Source organism: Ciconia boyciana, chromosome 7 (genome assembly GCF_034638445.1).
Source record: "Ciconia boyciana chromosome 7, ASM3463844v1, whole genome shotgun sequence".
In the NCBI taxonomy this organism is placed as follows: Eukaryota; Metazoa; Chordata; class Aves; order Ciconiiformes; family Ciconiidae; genus Ciconia; species Ciconia boyciana.
The window spans coordinates 65866999-65885854 of record NC_132940.1 but is presented as its reverse complement, the minus strand read 5'-3'; the positions used below and the strand labels follow the sequence as shown (position 1 = coordinate 65885854).

The 18856-nt window shown below is 42.8% G+C and overlaps 2 protein-coding genes and 1 long non-coding RNA gene across 22 annotated transcripts in view; 2 read left to right on the top strand and 1 right to left on the bottom strand.

Annotated features, from left to right (window-relative positions):
• Positions 1-18856, bottom strand: part of VEPH1 (ventricular zone expressed PH domain containing 1) — a 97853-nt gene that overhangs the window by 64225 nt on the left and 14772 nt on the right. For 13 of the 20 annotated variants that reach the window (XR_012043525.1, XR_012043526.1, XR_012043527.1 and 10 more), the window contains exons 4-6: positions 18512-18803; positions 16234-16449; positions 11314-11488 (exon numbers count right to left, since the gene is read on the bottom strand). Coding sequence is in view for 12 of the 20 variants with exons in the window: in XM_072868544.1 (XP_072724645.1) it covers positions 11314-11488; positions 16234-16449; positions 18512-18649 (529 nt within the window). In the remaining 8 variants the exon portion in view is untranslated. Of the gene's footprint in view, positions 1-1811; positions 2316-8003; positions 8234-8747; positions 8924-11313; positions 11489-16233; positions 16450-18511; positions 18804-18856 lie in introns of those variants that run through there. The other 7 variants (XM_072868560.1, XM_072868561.1, XM_072868545.1 and 4 more) reach the window with 7 other exon arrangements.
• Positions 1877-7544, top strand: PTX3 (pentraxin 3). Its single transcript, XM_072868566.1, has 3 exons — positions 1877-2193; positions 2602-3135; positions 6233-7544. Exons 1-3 carry the CDS (start codon positions 2046-2048, stop codon positions 6844-6846), a joined length of 1296 nt encoding a protein of 431 aa, XP_072724667.1. The 5' UTR covers positions 1877-2045; the 3' UTR covers positions 6847-7544.
• LOC140654814 (uncharacterized) lies at positions 8330-18779 on the top strand. Its single transcript, XR_012043536.1, has 3 exons — positions 8330-8496; positions 12367-12473; positions 18545-18779. It is a non-coding gene; the product is annotated as an uncharacterized lncRNA (long non-coding RNA).

Here is an 18856-nt window from a genome sequence, read left to right as displayed (position 1 = left end):
AGCAGACCACACACTGGGAATTACGCAATTCAGGCAGAAACTAACATACAGTTGGGGACACTCGATGGCTGTGCACCACTGGCTGCAAGTCAGGCAGGGAAGAGGCACATCCAGCAGGAGCAACCACAACTGCATGCTGTGATGGTGCCAGACCGCCCCGGGCACACTTTGGCCGTGCTCCCTGCACACACGAATTGCAAAGGTTGCCTTGTGCTCAGCCTCTGCTCTGCCCAGCCCGGCAGCATAGAGAGCTTGTTTAAAAAAATTGAGTCTGCACACTGCAAATGTAACGTGGACAGAAGGAGCTCTCAAAGCTATACAGCAGTGTTTCAACATTCACTCCAAACTGAGTATTCAAAGATAAAAGCCCATGCACATCAAGACTAATTTTTTTCCCTGGGATGACTCAAGTTAGGCACATACCTCCCAAAAAAACGTTCACCTCTACTTTACCAAACTTTTGAGGTTTCTAATATGTTGCTTTGACATTACTATTTATTATTTGCGTTTGCAGGAGGGCAGCTGGAGGCCCCACAGTGGCAGGAACCCCATATACACATAGGGTGAAGCAGCGAGATAGTTTGGCAAGTAGAAACAGCACAGCACTGCGGCCAGCAGCCCAACGTGCAGGTAGCCCAGGTTTGCACAAGCAAGGCTGTGCACTGGGAGGCATCCGGTGCAGCAGCACCAGGCTCTCAGCGGCCTCCTGCGGCCTCGGAGCAGCGGGCTGCCCTGGGGTGCATGGAGCAAGCCTGGAGGAGCAGGCAGCGGGCTGGCGAGCAGGCAGCTCCAGCCTTACCTGCCTCCTCAGCAAAAGGTGACACCTGCAAAGTCCCTCCAGGTCCCTGCTGCAGGAGGGGGCAATGGTTGAGGCCACGCACACCATCTCTGCTGCCTCATGCAGCCGCACCTCCCACTCCTGGCCCGGGTGTCGGAGGCAGAATGGGCAAGGACAGAAGCACAGGGCCCTCTTTACACACTCCTGTGCACAGCGATAAGGGGCTAAACCAGAGACTCGGATGGAAAGGGAACACAGATTGCAAGTTAGATGCAGTTATGTGGGGGGTTTTTTGCTATTCTCCAAATATTTCATAGCCAATATCTAATTTGTACCATATTACCCCTAATCTCACCTAAGCAATGCATCTCTGAAATAATTAATGGCCCATTGAATTGAGAAGCTTTCCAGAATTTAAAACAGATTCATACTAATAACAATAATACTTAGCACTAGATTAATGTCTAATCCAAGAGTGCCTTGTTTTGTTTTTTCAAAGTTAACAGAAACAACTCTAATCATGCAGCTGCTAATCTACATGCTCCCGAAACAAGATACTAGCAGTAATGCATTATCCACATAGTTATGATGTTGTTATTGGTAATTAGAAAAGCAAAATTCTAACAAGCTGTCTGTATGAGTTCTCCTTTATTGCTTAAAGCAGTAAACTGTTAGTATATAATAGAAGTTTTTATACCTAACTACCAAAAAAAGCTACAATATTTAGGTTAAACCATACACGTATAGCCAAACCAACTCCAGGTACGTTTATTTTTCTACCAATCTTTTCCAGAGCCCTGGCACATACCATCTACAAAATAAGTTGGCAGAGAACACTTTCCTTTCCACAAATTAAACAACACAACATAACCGATGCAGCCAGAGAACTCCAAGGGATGTCATCCCCCGCTCTCACTCTCGCATTGCTGCACGTTACAGCAATCTGCTCTCAGAGGGGAAGCGGCAGCTCGCAAGAGCAGCTTTCCCCGTTTCTTCCCCTCCGCGAGTCAGTACGTCTCCCCCCAGTGCAAACCTGGAAGGCTGGAATTGAGCAAGCTGCACGCCCCCTTCTCCTCTCGGCCAAAACCAACAGCCAGAAGTGCTCTTGTTACAACACTGGCACTAGCATTGCTCATTCATTCAAGCTGAGGCGCTCGGAGCATTTATTAGGGGCTCGCTGCATCTCATTCGCAGTCTTGTCTCCGCTGAAGTCTGACTTCGACTTTAGCTCCAGACAGCCCAGCTATTTTCAGGAAGCAGCTAGAGAATGCTGCCCCAAGAAATACTTTCTCTGCTTACGCTGTTCTGTGTTTTCAGGGCTTCTGTTTCTGTTCTGGATGAAGATGATGACTATGATCTCATGTATGTGAATCTGGATAATGAAATTGAAAGTCCAGTTCTTGGTACTGAGGAAAGTAAGTACATTTAAACTAAATTTGTGTTAAGTGCAGAATTGCATTCTTTGTTGCCTAGCTCTTGTAACAGTTATTATTAAAACCAATTTTTTTTTTTTCAGATGAAGAAGCATGTGCTTGTACCAGTAGGTTATTATGGACAGCAAGTGCTAAAGCACTTGGATGGTGTGCCTTGGAATTTGCTTTATACTCTTTATTTTTCAGTTTTCCTGCAAAAAGACTGCCAATGACACTTAGTTGTAGAATTGCAATAATACACACTACTTTACTTTTCTCTTTTGATATAGACGGAAACACACTAACAGTCTAGAGCACGTAAGCCTTGCACAGAGCCAGGTTTTTCAAATACTCCTTCTGTTTAAAAATGTAAGTACAAAGGAATAGCAACATCTGTATCTTCCATTCCAGCTGTTTCATGCAACTGCCAGCAAGAGCACACCAAGTGGGACAAGCTCTTCATCATGCTCGAGAACTCGCAGATGAAAGAGAACATGGTGCTGCAGACGATGGACGAGATCCTGAAGGTGGACCTGCAGACCCTGAAAGCAGAGCTGAGCCAGCTCACCACCAACCTTGCGGGCACCTTCGCCGCCACAGCTGAGAAAGTCACCTCCCACATCGTGTCACAGGTAGAGCAGGCGCTTGTGAGAAACAGCGATCAAGCTGAAGAAGCCAAGAGGCTTCACGAGTCTGAGCAAGGAAAGGTTCTCGAGCATGTTTTGCTGCTGAGCCACAACATGTCCAGCAGGCTCGGCTGGCTGGAGAGCGCTTGGCTGAGGAGGTCTGAGGCAGAAGCTCAGGAGACAGCTTTTCAGCAGGATAAATTCAGTCCCACCAGAGGAGACAATCTCATTTTGAACTCTCTGTGGAAAGAGCTACAGCAAACCAGAGCTGAACTGAAGGCATCGCAGAAATGGGCAGCTCAGCACTTACTGCCAGCAGGTAAGTCCATGCATGCTATGCTTTACTGGAGAGCTCTTTGGTGGACCTGTCCAAACAGACATCCTATAAGCACCCCTCTTAAGCACCTTCCTCTGCATATGACTCCAAAGCAATCTTATGAACAGCACAGCAGCTTTGAGCAGTCTGTACGTACAGGGAGGAAACCATTGACTATTCTTGAAAAAGAGGTGCTGAGCTTTTCAAATGTGGGATCAAAGAAGGGTTTAATCAATGTCCTTACACAGGGCAAAGCCAGCTAGGATCCTACCTCCTGCAGGCTCTCCCAGATCAAAACGGTTGCCAGAGAGCTGCAAACATATGTTAAACATACAAATTATATTCTCTCACCTTTTACCTTCCCAGCTGGTAACTCCTACGCATACGCACTAGTTACTGAGCTCTCCTGTTCCCTTCATGCATGTACCCACTCCTTCCTCCTCCTAAACTAAATGTCGTCTCCTCACCAACTCCAACTGCCCAAGAGCAGAGCTAGATCCGAGGACATGCTGATGATGTCAACCAGCTAAGCATGCTTCCCGCAGCAGGGAGGGCACATTCACTGCATGCAATGGTCAGGACAAAGTATTTCCTCAAGCATGGAAAAATTAGTAACACTGTGGTATTGGGTTGTTTTTTTTTCCCCTTCCAAAATGTTTGCATTGGTCAGCAAGTGAGGTGGCCATAGAAAGAGGAGCTCATATCTCAAATTTCCTGTCAATTTTTCTGTGCACCATAATATGACACCCAAAAAGCAGCTACAGCAACTTGGGTATGGCAGAGCAGACCCCCATCTATTTAAAGTGTGGGTGGAAAATTGCTACATGCACGTTATAACTACGTTGAGTATACCTCTGCCTACCAGATAGCTATCACTGCATGTCTTCTAAATGTTGACATGTCTTTCATGACTGTATTTTCCACAAATGTAAGTTACTGCAGGTTAAAAACCTCACAGAAATCTACACTTGCAGAATCCCAGGGGTGAATAGGGAGTTAGGGGTGCAGTTACACCAGCCTTGCCAGTGACCTTTAGCAACACCACCGGCGTGAGCTCTTACACAGGTGAGCAAGGAGCGCTTCTTGTAACTGCTAAAGCAAAGGCAACAACTTACACAAGCCTATTACAATACAAACACAATATAACAATAGTTTACATCAAAGCATTTTACAATCTAACATGAACCTATCCTTTCATGTAGGACATGGATTCAGCTTCAGTACATTGCTTTTACTCTTATTTGTCACAAAACTTTAGTAATCTTTGTGTACTGGGAGTAGATTGCACAGTATATTCCTTTTTTCCCCACATACGTGAATCTTGCCTTCCAGAAAGCATGATCTCATTCTTTATCTCTCTCCTGTAACACAGCCAGCCTCGCAGTCAGTTACTCTGCACTAGGTGAGGGTAAAAAAAAAACAACCAACTTGATCAGCATTAAGGATCTCAGTCTCATCAGTGGAAATCCAGATTATTTCCACTGGTTCCTATATAGTTTTATATTAAATGTTCTTATTTCTTTAATTTAAAAGATGCATTTTAAGTGCTTCCAGAGTGTGTCTCTGGAAATTTTTTTTCAAGGGAATTTTTAGCAACTGACTTTAATTTCTCACATCTTGAATTACTGCCAGCCATACTCTTGAGGGATTTTCTAATCACACTTTTTGTTCTTCAGTGAGGCTGTTTTTAATTTTGTTTAGGCCTTGATAATAAAGCCTGAAAGCTTGCTAATTAAAAGCTTTTTCACAATAGTGTTCCAAAGTAGCATTTTAAGGAGTATCCCCAACAGTTGCTTGCTGCTCCTGCCCCTCCTCAAAAGGGCCAATGAAGAAATGTAAAATCTGCTTACAGTTGAAAGGAAGCAGTCTACAAAATAACACAGCAGCGCAATCCTGGAGGACACAAAGAGTCCTTCATTCACCGAAGCAGAAATTTCCACACACATTTTAGACATTTTAGATCCTCTAGCTTGCTTAAAGAGGAAATGAACCAGCTTAATTGTAGAAGGGGGCTGCTTTTTCCCCAAGGTTGCTTAGAATATTAAGTTATATACGACTAGGGAACAGTACACAGAATAGCAAAAATGGCTTGGGTTTAGTGATCATCAGTTACTTTTCTAAGTTTCATAAACTTCTGTTAGTGCTTTTAGCTAATCTAATTTCTATTATCAACATATTGATTAATGGGCGATGGGAGATGAACTGTTTTAAAAATATCAGTTGTCTTACACATTTCCCATGCTTAACCAGTGCACATGAAAGTTACTGACCAATAGGCCTAAAGGCAGGGTCAGAAAAGGGAGTCATTATAATAAACAAACACATCTCAGCATGCTTCTGCCAATGCTCTCCGGGCCTCCTTTCAGTAGCCCCTGTCCCCTTCTCCTCCGCTGCCCCGTCATCCACGGGACAACCGCAGGACACTGCATAACTGCTCGTGACACAACTACCCCGCAGCTCCGTTTCTCCAGCCGCAGCAGCAGTCTCACACTACTACCCCAGGAACGGCACGGTATCTAAACCTGCCGTTTGCTAGATCACTGAACCCATCCCCTCACCATAACGTTGCTGTTTTCATCACTCCATACTGAAAAAGAACACAGAGGCTAAAACAAGACTTAAATGAAACAGAGAGAGGACTACCTGGCATAATTACCTAACGTAAAGTGCTAATTTCTCTAGGTGACCCAGCAAAAGAGAAGCTTTCCTAGGAGGCATGTCAGAGCAGAAGGCACCTGCCCCGCGCAGACCCTTGGGGAAGCCCAACTTCCCAAGGCAAGCACCAGGGCAGACAGGCAGCGTTAAACCTAAATGTCACTTTGCATAGCACAGGACTATACAACACACTACTTTTGCAGCGAGGGAAAAGCCAAGCCTTGTTCCTGCAGCCTGATTAGCCCCTAGACCCATTGCCATAATGTTTAGCAAATTCATCCATCAGATCTGACAGCGTCTTCAAGGCATCCTACATCCCACTGGATGAGCTAAGCTCTCAGGTCCCTTTGAGAAGCCCAGGAGCGAGCGTATGTCAAGGGCCTTAACTGTGTGTGTACACACAGACCAGTTTTTATTTACCTAACAATCTTTCTAACTTTTTCAGGATGTGAAACAGCAATTCTATTCCCCATGCGTTCGAAAAAGATATTTGGGAGCGTTCACCCAACTGCTGGAATGACCCTTCACTCCTTTACTGCTTGTATCTGGATCAAGGTGACTGAGGCTTTGGACAAAACTATTGTCTTCTCCTATGGAACCAAGTTAAATCCATATGAAATCCAGCTTTATCTTAGCCAGGAGTCTGCAGTGCTTGTTGTTGGCGGTGACCAGCACAAGTTAGCTGTCAAAAATGTAGTTGTTCCTGGGAAGTGGATCCATCTCTGTGGTGCCTGGAGCTCAGAGAATGGATCTGCATCTCTGTGGGTGAAAGGAGAGCTCGCAGCTACTGCCTCAGACATTGCCGACGCTCACACTATTCCAGACGGAGGGATTTTGCAGATCGGTCAAGAAAAGAATGGCTGCTGTGTTGGAGGTGGATTTGACGAAGCTTTAGCCTTCTCCGGAAAATTAACTGGCTTTAACATGTGGGACAGAGTGCTCAGTGCCAAAGAGATAGCAGCGCAGAGCGGAGAAGATGCGTGCAGTATCAGGGGCAACATCATCGGGTGGGGAGTCACAGAAGTTTTGCCATATGGAGGAGCCCAATATGTTTCTTAAATTCTGGCAAGGCAGTTTCTGAAGCAGAGAATGTATTTCATGAAGAGGTGAACGCCAATACGTGCAAGCTGTGGGAGCCCACATCTCTCAAATTCCCAAGGAAGATTAGCATTGCAAGTTTACAAAATGAGGTAGTGTGGAGATGGGATTTGATCTCTGCCTGTTGTTTTGGCAAAACACTGAAAAAAAACCAACACATCAAGGCTTGACATTGGAAAAGTTGTTCCTGAGGTCAGATGACTGCTGTCTCTCTAGCATAGTGTTTTCTGATGTATAAAAGTGCCACTGTGGACATTTTGGAGCCAAACGGTGCTCCTGGCATCCCTGCTGAAGCAAACACATCGGGTATCTGGCTGACCAGTCTCTGTACAACAGACATAAGGCTGCGCATCTTCCCGGCTCCTCCAGTCATTGGTTTTTATAGTGCTAATGTGAATTGTACAGAAGAACCACATAAGCTAAGAAACGTGTTGATTATTAATCGTTGTTAGTAATTTGTAGACTATAGCTCCTTGTTTAAAGCATTATTTATGCCACAGATTGACCTAACATATAAAAGTAATATTCCCCATCATAATCTGATGTTACATTTCGGGAAAATGCAGCTGTATTATATTGTAAATTGACTTTGTAATATTTTTATTGAAATTATTTTTGTAAAGTTGTTCTATAAATAAAGATACTTTACTAAACTAAAACTTTCCATGCTTCTCATGAACTGAAACTCTGAAAGTACCAATTGGGAATTTTTCCATGTTTTGAACCACACAGTTTTAGCTGCTAATAGAAAAAGAACATAAATATCAATCTCTCATACAGAGACCCTCAGAGGACCGAAATCCAAGCGTTAGCCAGAAACAGCTTTAAAGGCCCGTCACAGTAACGATCCCTCTTGTGAATACTGCCATGTGCAAGGACCTGCCACTCTAGGAGTTCTCCCATGTGGGCATGGTTGCTTTTATGGAACAGATGCTTTGACATACTGACACACGTGCGTTGACCTGAGGCTGTGCTAGCATGGCACTTGGAGGCTGAAGGAAGGATTGGTTTTGAGATATCCCCAAATAAAAATTAATCAGTACCCCATGCATAATGTTGGCCATCCGAGAAGGACATAGTCAGTTTTAAGATACATTTAGATACCCAAAGCGACCAACTTGTTTGATGCTAACAGGAGATTCGTACAAAGCAGAACCAATGGTAGCGGCTTTCTTCTCTCACGTTCGCAAGCTTATCCAAAAATGCAGTGAAAACATAGGGCTGGATACGGCGCAGAAGAAGCAGATGCAGAGAGCCAAGATGCTGGTGGTGATTTGCGTGTAGAAAACAGAGCAGAAGTAGACAGTGATGAATAGTTATTCGCTGGATACGTAACCATTTATGACAAGAGCAATTACTCACTACCTGTTGAAGCCTCTGAACAAGTTATCAGGGAGAATGTCTTATTCAAAGCAATTCTTATTTCCACTGGAAGCAGCCCACCTTTCTGCTCTATTCACATGTTTGTCTTTCTTATTCTCTACAGATGTCCTAAGAACGCACTTTGAAAAGTTTCTTGACACATTGCTGCTATGCTTATTCCTGAATATGATGCAGCTACCAGACCCTTCCTTCCACGATACAAAAGTAGTAAGAAAAAGCTATGACAAGGTAATTTCCACTTTACTATGCCATTCAAGGGGGTTGTGCTTTATAGCTAAAGGTATATGATCTGCTCCAAAGCTTTGGCAACACTGTTTATTTAAGGTAAAAAAAACCACTGCTCTAATTGCTGGAGTTTCTCCTATTACCCTGCAATAAAAATGTATCTAAATTATAAATGCTTAGTAGTAAGCACGACAAAAATCCCTTACTACATAATATCTGCAAATAACCTTAACTACAGAACAATGAAAGATTACCTCCGTTCATATGCTGTCAGCCAGAAAACAGATCTTCAGAGTTAAGAAAAACACTCCAGGTCCCAACATTGTGCAAGGGCAAAACCACTCTCAAATCCTCTTTCCGTACAGTGTCCTCCATTAAATGAAAACAAATGTCCATGAAATGCAGCAGAAAAAGCAAAATCCTCAAAAAGATTAACAGAAGTCCTTCCTGGCTACTTTTCCTACCGTACCTCATACCTGAAATGCTTTGTCTTGGAAGTAGCCTTTTCCTATCTCTGTTCTGGTTTGGCAGATGACCAAATGCAAAGCCAGTCCTTTCATTCTCACTGACTCAGCTGGAAAACTCTCCTCTTTCCAATTGCTTTGCTCTTCCTTTATCACCTCTGTGGACTAGCAGAGCTTTCCCACAGCCTAGTCCCCTCCTGCCCAGCACCACAAGTCACCTCCATCCGTACGCTTCTCTCTTTCCTTCCTAGCTTAACTATATTTTTGTCAACAGTTACTTTGCCTGTTTGGAAAACACCAAGTAAATAGTATTTTGGGGGAGTTTGGGCTCCCAATATGGAAAAGGCACTGCAACCCTGCTCTCGCACTGCAAACATAGAAATGAAGGAGCGAGCACAAGACGCGCATGCCTGGAGTACGTTGCTGAGCCCAGTTCTGCCCTCTAACAAGCCTCTGCTGAATGCAACATCCACATCCCTTGCCTGAGCTCCTCTGGAAGGTGGAGCAGCCATGGGACTCTCAGATTACAGCAACGACTGCAGGGTAGTTTTGCTGCTGTCCCCTGGAAACAGGAATAAATCTGCCTGATCCCTTATGCTGATGGAAGGTGTCAGCACAGGGCCTGTCAGGATCGTGGGCACAGTACAGACATTTGCATGTTTAGAAGCTGAGTTCACACTAACTGGAACAGAGTAGTTAAACACTCTTTCTAAAGAGCTCTTTTTTAGCTAATAAGATAAGAAACTGATTATGCAGCCAAACAGTTGCCCCAAGTAATAAAAAAATCCAGTTAGCTCTCAAACACTCGCAGGCAACGGGCCAAAGTCTACTATCAGTCTCACTGGTGCCATTAGGCTGAGCCCCGTCTGTGCAGCACCAGAACAAGGCCCTTTGTCTCTGTACTGCTTTGTAAATCCATCCTTAGCAGCTTATCCTCTTGCTTCCCTTCTCCCTTCAGCAAACACTCAGTCTTTAAGCGCGGTTCTTAGCCTGCTGTAAACCAACCTTTTCATGCGTGAAATACAAATTATGTACACTGCAATTAAGCCAGTATTCGAAAACAGAGCACTTTGCCTATTCAGAGTGCCCTCTTCCAGTCTGGAATTTCCAAATCTGATGTCCACAGCAGCATCTGCTGGTAGAATAACATAAATACACAAAAACGAGCAGGAACAGTCACGATGAAACCTTCCGTTGTGGGTGTTAATCACTTTTCCTAAACCTATGACTATACCATAAAACCTCTTTCACTTTATTTTTTTTCTATTAATAGCACTGCATTACAAGTGGTAATGCACGATGTTAACACGCAAATACTAATGTCACAAGTCTTAAAAGAATTATCCATGTGGCTTTAAGTTGGTAGCAATATTCTGTTCTTGGACTCTACTCAATTAGTATTATCACATAGCTCATACATATTTATAATTTATCATATTTATCACACATTTGTCCATAAACAAAGCAGACAAATATGCTAACTCTTACCATAATGTCTTAACAACAAAATTACTTTCTAGCTTAGCTATCCCTCCATAAAATGCCTAAAAATAACTACACTCCATTTATTTTTAATAAATACGGAATGCACACATTTAATTTGAGGGCTTAACATCTTCATAACAATGTTCTTGGAATAATTAGACAGCTATTACTACTTATTGCTATTACCCATACTTGAAGAAAAGCAAACAGTGATTTTACTACTGCAGTAGCACTGTATTGCAACAAACACTGTGAACTTTACTACTTCAACTAAATTGGACTTCCTTTTGTAGAGGTATGAATATTTTTGGCTTTTTAAACCACAAAAGTAAAATGTACAGAGTTCAGCAACAAAATTTTATGTCAAGTTAATGTAGGCAAAATTAAAGAACCACTACAAAGCTTTTATATCTTACATCTGACTATTTTGCCACAGAATGGGATTCATTTCATTCCCATTTATATTTTGGAGTGTTGCCAATGACACTAATAGAAAGGATAAGAGCCCAGTAACTCGTGTCTCATATCATGGCTTATAATTTGAAGTCCATTAGTACAGTATACTAACAAGTACGGATGTATTTCCTGCCCTATGGGTCATCCAATCTATAATGAAACTTCCATAGTCAACAAGGTTCAGTAAATTCATGTATTCTTGAAAGGTCTTTCTTGATATAGTCTGTTATTAGATTGTGTCTAACATGTTTTATCACATGTTTATAGATACGTCCATATGTATGCTTTATACATACATGCCTCATACATGTTTTTACATATAACATGTTTGTTTGTATATATGCCTAATACAGCCTAACTAATGTAACGGTGGGCACGCTGCAGGACTAAATCCAAAATCTCAGTGTGTTCCTACCTTGAAGGACACTTTTGACAATGGTGCCTGTGTGATCAGCCAGCAGATCCGCTTTAGCGATTGCAGCCAGGGATAGATAACTTGACATGTTTCTGCACAGTTCCTTATTGCCCCTCTGAAGAAACTTCACCGCCACTGGGACAGCTAAGGCCATTACTGGAGGTCGGTTGTAATTCTGTAAAAACATGAAAAACCACTGAAAAATAAGCAGCTGAAAAAAATATTGAAATAAAGTCTCCTGCTGATCAGAGTAGAAAAACAAAAATCAAAACAACAGGGGAAAAAAAGGCAAAAAATACGTCACGAAAAGTTACGGTTTGGTAACACCACTGAAGGCAGAATTCAAAGAAAGAGCGAGTAAGGAAATTTAAAAGTACTGCACCAAGAGATGCTAATAACACACCTATTTTGGTCTTCTGCATGGGGAGAAAACATGCTATTAAGTGCACTAGTTAAATGTTAACTGCTGTAACATTTCTAACAAGACATTTTGTGTTTGGTGCTCCCAGAGAAGATGGCAGAAGCTGTATCCATCATCCACACAGGGTAGGTAATTTTCATCCCAAAGCATAGGAAACACCTCAGAGCAGTCACTCATGCTCTTGACTGGTAAACATTGCTCCCTGCAGCAAGAGATACATTGCTGCCTGTTGTTCCTACGTCGCAGCAACCTCCCGCGCTCTGATGTCCAGCCCCAAGCAGGGCAGCCCAACGTGCAGGCACAGAGGCAAGGCTTGGGGAAGCTTAATTTCAAGCATGGGTAAATCTTCCCCGGCGCACGTCACAGCTTCCCTCATCTAAACTGAAGTGCGTTACTACTCTGAGTTTTGGCCTGTCTTTGTGCTGGCAGAGACCACGTGAAGAAAGCACTCCTCTATTCCCAGAACAGAATCTCATGCTAAGCCACTGGGACTAAATCAAAGGCAAACTAGTCAAATGAGGAAAAGAGTACCCATGAGTAAGTGTACTGGGAGACTTGCTCACAGGGTAATAGTTTTAGTATTGATCATCAATTTCTCTCTAATAATTTAGATTTCCTTTCTTAAACTCCAGTCAATTTCTCTGAACATTGGGGTCAACTGGAATTTTCCAAGACAGCTAACTTCTGTCCTCAAAATGGCACCAAGCTTCAGTGATCTCAGGGGTATCTGCACGTGCACGTAAGTTTTGACATTAAGGTCCGAAAAGGTTTCCTGCAACTATTTGTATATGTGAAATTGTGTGCACACACTATACATCTATTGCCCATTAAGTTCCCGTACATAACTGCCCTTGAAACTAGTAGGATATGTTTATGCGTAACTGAGGACCTACATTCTTTCTGAAGCCTCCTTAATCAGTGCTTTTCTCTCATCTTCACTCAGTTTTGAACATCTCTTTGAAACTGGAGTACATCATTGTTTTTGAAAATAATCCTGCAATATGATTATATTTAATTAGCATCTGAAATTGCAGGCAACCACTGGAACCCAGATGTTTCGGAAAGAAACAAAATAGTGTAAAGAAAGGCAGTCCAGACTTAACACATGCTCATTCTGGAGCACCACTGAAAAAAATAAATTCAGACCTGAGAAAAAACACAAATCTGTTGTTCCATATACCCTGCTACATTGCCTCCTAGGCCAGCTCTGCCTCCATCAGCAGTAACTGCCTTTGCCATTAGCCTCACAGAGAGCAGGACCGACCCTAATTAAGGCTGCATTGTGCTACTCAACCAATGCAAAAGAGCCAAGTTTAACCGGCTATGAGGATGTCTCCTTGCAACAGAGACCTGCCAGGCAGCGGAGTGCTGCAGCCACTCCAAGACAGTCCCTTTCTGCCAGCCCCTAAGGAAGAAGGGGCTGCAGCAGCTCCTAGGTGTCAAGATAGCTCATCATGGCAACTGCCATACAACCAAGAACTGCGTCTTTAATGAGAAAAGCCCTTAAAATGAACAGAGCTTTATGCAGCGGCATGCTTAAGTTGACATAATGCCTCACTATATTTTGCTGAGAGGCACTACTGAGTAGGAGCCAAATTCTGCCTCCAAGTTATACTCTAGGACTCCATGCAGAAGGAATGGGAAAAGGAGCAATGGTTTTAAAGTAAGGGAGGGCAGATTTAGGCTGGATTTAAGAAAGAAATTTTTTACAATGAGGGTGGTGAAGCACTGGCCCAGGTTGCCCAGAGAGGTAGTGGAGGCCCCATCCCTGGAAACATTCAAGGTCAGGTTGGGCGGGGCTCTGAGCAACCTGATCTAGTGGAAGATGTCCCTGCTCTTGCAGAGGGGGTGGACTAGATAGCTTTGAAAGGTCCCTACCAATCCAAAGCATTCTATGGTTCTATGATTCTATGAAAATAAGGTTTGGCCCTCTGACTACGATTTAAAAGATCTAAGAAAATTCCAAAGAACAATTTTTTTTTCCTACAATAAAGATAAAATAGTTAAGAAAAGGTTTTAATTCAGATGGAAGGAGAAAGGTTTTGTTCGTTCCATTATAAATATCAGGGCATGAATACACACTTACGAAAATGTGAAGGTGACAATGAAAAACAGATTTCAATAATATGATATAGTGATGTTTGCAAACCTAGGGGACCTCCCTGCTGCTAATATCAACAGAAACATGCTGTGAGATTCAACCCAGCTGTCAGATATTCATTACTACTTCAACTATCCCTCATGTATTGTATAAAAACTCATTTTATGCCTTCTTTCTTTATGCAAAAGAACTTGCTGGTAATAGCTCTGTTTCAGGGAGCAGTAAATGTACTTTCATAACTTTCTCATTTCAATGAACTCCTTTCTTTAAGTAATCTGCACCACAGTGCAATCCCTAAAACATTTGGATATGAGCTAGCTTGATTTAGGCACACAGTTGCCAACAGCACAAACTGAAAGCTTAGACAAGCCATTGCATACTTCAGCGTTCTCATGAAGCATGATTTCTAAGTACCACAAAGACAAAACATGATTTTACAATGTACAGTCTCTCATCGGGAAAGTTGAAGCTGTGCTGCTACTGGTATCCAAACGCAGTTACTGTCTCACCTCCAGGGACACAAGACAGAGAGGGAGATTAGGCAACACCTCCAGGAACGCATTGCCTGTCAGAAAGCACGGTCCCTACCAAAGCCAGTCATTCACAGGGAAAGGCAGAGGGGACACAACCCCCTGATATACCACTCACCTTCACAGGATGAGTTACTGTGCCGTGCACCAGGGTGCAGCTTATGGATCACGGCTCAGAGATGCCAGGGCAGCGCAGAAGAAATCTTGCTAAGCCTCACCACAGTCTTGACCAAATGCCTGGCTAGACTAAACCTCTACACTTCCCAAACCAAAATCAATGAGAACCCGGGCTTCAGAAAAGGAGGTTTTTTTCTTCTTTTAATATTTTGCTATAATACACTTTTTTGTGCATCTTCAGAGTGACAGACTGGAGGTAAACAGAACCGACCATTGTAAAGTAAAATTTCATTGAAGCAAATTCAGCATTGATGTTACTTTTTCTGAAACTCTTTGCTTCTTTTGGACTTTAAACACTTTCAGCCAAACTGGATGAGGAATCTCAATAAGTCTATGGAACAATATATCCTACAAGGGGCTAAGCAGTACCTTTCATGGGACAGTGACATACTTGTGCCACTATCGCCTGAATTTTTATAATGAAAGAACAAAAACACCCCCACATCTGATTTAGAGGCAGAGGTAAAGAAAGCAACTATGAAACAGCAGACGTACTGCAGACATCACCCCAGAGTAGGCTGTGTGGAAAGGCACTTCATAGCAACTGTTTCTCCAGCAGTTGCTGGAGAACCAGCATCTGATATGGAGCTGGTCCCCATGAATTGCACCCACAGCTGAAACTCTGGAAATAAGCCTGATTTCTGCTTCCAGTTACATGACTGTGCACATAGGTTTCTCTGCGGGTCTCTCCAGTGTATTATACTGCTTTCCCAACAAGGAATGATATTGCCTGCAGTCCTGGCTAAAAAAACAACAACAAACCACAAACAAACAAACAACCCAAACCCCAAACTCACCCTGATTTAATACCAGATTCCCCCTTCCCCCCCTTTAAATGGCTTTTCACCCTCAGCTTTCTTAGAAAGCCTTGGAATAGCCCATTCCTATCCCCAAAAGGCTGCTATATACCAAGATGTCTTCTTTTTAGTCTTGCATTCACAGGGAGCGATAGTTCATAGACTACTGAGGTCAAATAGGGCCCAGCTTCAGCTGTTCTTCTAGCAAATGTTTTTGGGACATAAATGCTTTTTCAGTCTTGCTGTTGCTGCCTCTAACATTTAGTAACATATTCTAAGAAATTATTCCAACACTTCTGGCCAGAGCGTAACTTCTTTCTAGTCCTCTATTTAGAGAAGTAGCAATCAGATTTTAGTTCAGAAGTCAGTTTTCTGTGTTGTAACCTGGATTCAGCTTTCACAATCGAAATGTTAAGTGAGATCCTCCTCACTTGACAGCGTATCTAATGACCTAAATTTCATGTCATTAAACTCTCTTTGGCATTTTGCTGCCTTCCAGAATGGTTTGAAAGAATAACCTCTTCCCTAATATTAAATGCTTTCAAATGAATCTTTCTGTAACCACAGAAAATGATAGTCCTATGTCTCCCACTTTAATACTTCCATGAAATGCAAATACTTAGAATTAATGGAGCATTAAGATAATGAAATGTGGCACTAAACAGTCAAGACACTTCTAAAGATAAGGAAGCTGCCAAAACTTTTGATTCACTGCAACAGATACCATACGCATGTAACAATATCCGTTAACAATCGGGATCATATTCTTCATTTTAAAGAAATGCAACCACTCCCATGTACCCTCAGAAAACATAAAGTACAACTGCATTTTAAAAGATAAAACCAAATAGCCAATGAATGCATTACACTCCCTTGCTTTCAGCTCAGCCTTACCTGCAAGATACAGCTCATGATATCGGATGCAATTTTTGCATGTGGCGTGTCCTCATCTTTTCCAGAAGGCTTCAGGTTGTGTTCTAGACATGATTCCCAGAGAGCCACGAGGGCTTTCCCATGCTTTTCTATAGATGCCGTCTCCCTGATGGCAGTGGTGATGCGAGTGATGCAGATTTCCACCACAGCCTGGTCATTGTCATTGGTCTGGTAGTCCTGGTTCAAATGAAAAGACATTTGCCAATGAATGCCCCTCCTTTTCAAGGACCCCACAAAACCAACCTGCAGACATGAAGTTTTTGTAATGGTTCAATGTCCATTTTCTCACTTCCACCTTTACAACAAACATTTAGTGTGATTAAACACAGGAATTAGTCATCCCATAGACAATTCACTGTTTTAGGTCTTAATTCTCATTATTGTGAAAGGTATAGATTATGTTATCAAATGATTTTTAGTAGTCTGTCTTGAAGCACGGCCTTCTTGACCAGCGATTGCAGCTGCACGCCTTAGAACCACTCTCGCAGGCCCTCTTCTCCATCCTAAAACTGAAACTGGCATTGTTATATCCACAATATATATAGCCAAATGCAGGGTCCCAAATATTTCACATCATGTCAAGTCTCTGATGTAAACACAGTTAGTTTCAATTACTATCAATGTAACACAAATAAAAGTTAATTAAATAGGCTTTATCACAAAATCCTGTAATCCCCCGTAATAACTGACACCGATGCCACGTGGATAGGAAACAGCAGCGCTTTGCCATAACTTAAGACCCAGAATACACAATCACCGTCCCTTGGTCTAACCTGTGCTATTCCACCCTAAAAATTAATGAAGATAAAAGACAGACTGAAGCATTAACCAAAAGTCATTGTTTTTGCTAGATAAAGCATGGTCATTTTTAAAGGGCTGGAGCCAAGTTCAGCGCTAGCTTGCAGAAGAGCAGCTCCAGAGTTAGGTCTGGGGGCTCTGCGCTGCAGCATGGTATGCCAGCGTATCACAGGCAGAAGCCACGACGTTTGGGTCTGTCTTAAAGCAATTCTCTGCCTTTATTCGCAGCTAGCCCTCTACAAGTTTTGCTTGGCATGACAGAAAAATCCACGCACTTATTAAAAACAGAAAACACACTTTTTCTTTTGTATAAGACTACCTATTGATAAAGAGGTGAACAATTTAACAGCCGCTGCCTGGGACGGCCCAAGAGCAAACCCCTGACAAGAGTCACGGTCGCTGGCTGTGCGTGGACACGGAGAGCAGAGCGGTGAACGTGAAACTCCTCACATTTGGGGAAAACCATGTGTCAAATCCCGGCTGCTCAGACAGCAGGCACAGGGCAGCGCTGGAGCAGCTCCGGATCTCCAGGGCCCTCTGGTGGGAACGGCCGCTCGGCAGCTGGGAGGCAGGGGATGGCTCTGCGGGATGCTTCAGCCGCTTTATGCAGGCTGGTGTGTTTGTGAAAACGTTTTGTGGCAAATTCAGGCATTTTCTCTCCCAAAGTATATTAGAGGGAATTTCTATCAAATTCCTGATAATCTGCAGTTAGGCGAGTCAAAGCACACCACAAACAGCAGAGGCATCGGCCAAAGTAACGCGATTAATGTTCTGAAAGAGCGTGCAGATGTAATTGCTGTTAAAGAAACGACCAAAGAGAAGAGCCGGTGTACAGTGGCTGTCCTGATGGATGAGTCCGTTCTTGTCGCAACCGGCAACGCCGTGATCAATGCTCTGAGAGTCAGAGGTTTGCACATTGCCAAAACTGATTTCTAAAATCACATGCTATATGAAGTGCCAGAAAAGCAGAGTTGTGAGAACATGTACGTGTTGCTAATTGAATACCCTAAGGCTCAAAAAAGACTTTCCCTTCCCTTCAGCAGACTGGAAGCAGTAAGAATAAAGAGCTTTTTTTTTTCTCCTTGGACAGCATTTTTAAAGAGTTTACCAAAATTCGTGAGCCTACCATCATTCAGAACACTTTCTGCTGCAAGCAGAATACACATTATACATGCAGTGTACCTGTAACCTCCTGTTAATCTTTAATATGCCTTAAATAACTATTTAATAAGAATTATGATAAAGATGAACTTGAAATATCTTTAAAGGAAATCCAGCTAGTGGGAACTGGATTTGGTTACCACGTTTTTAAACCTTACACTCTGCTCGGCATTCTTGAGTTTTTCAGAAACTTAAATTGTGTATGTCCCTGTCTTTAATATTTTATTTATACAGTACATTTAATCTCATGAAAAATGATTAAGGACAGTGTTTCACTTACCACAGATGAACTAATTATTCTTATTTGTTCAAGAGCTTCTGAGAGGCTTCCTTCAATTTCAGCATCCTCTAAGGAGAAAAGATCCCCTGCACGTGAAAGGTCCTTTTGTGCCAAAACCAGCCCAAATAGATGATGCATGGCTGCGTTCGCTGCTGCTCAGCCAGACCTCTGCATGCACCATGTGCATGAACGACTCAGATGAGGACAGAACGGAAATAATCCTGTGGACTAGTGATCAGTTTAATATGACGAATAAATCTGGGGCATATTTCAAGACTTCCTTGGTCCCAATCTAAAAGGTGGGGGGGGGGGGAAAAGGAGGGGGGGTGGAAATTAGCAAATGCA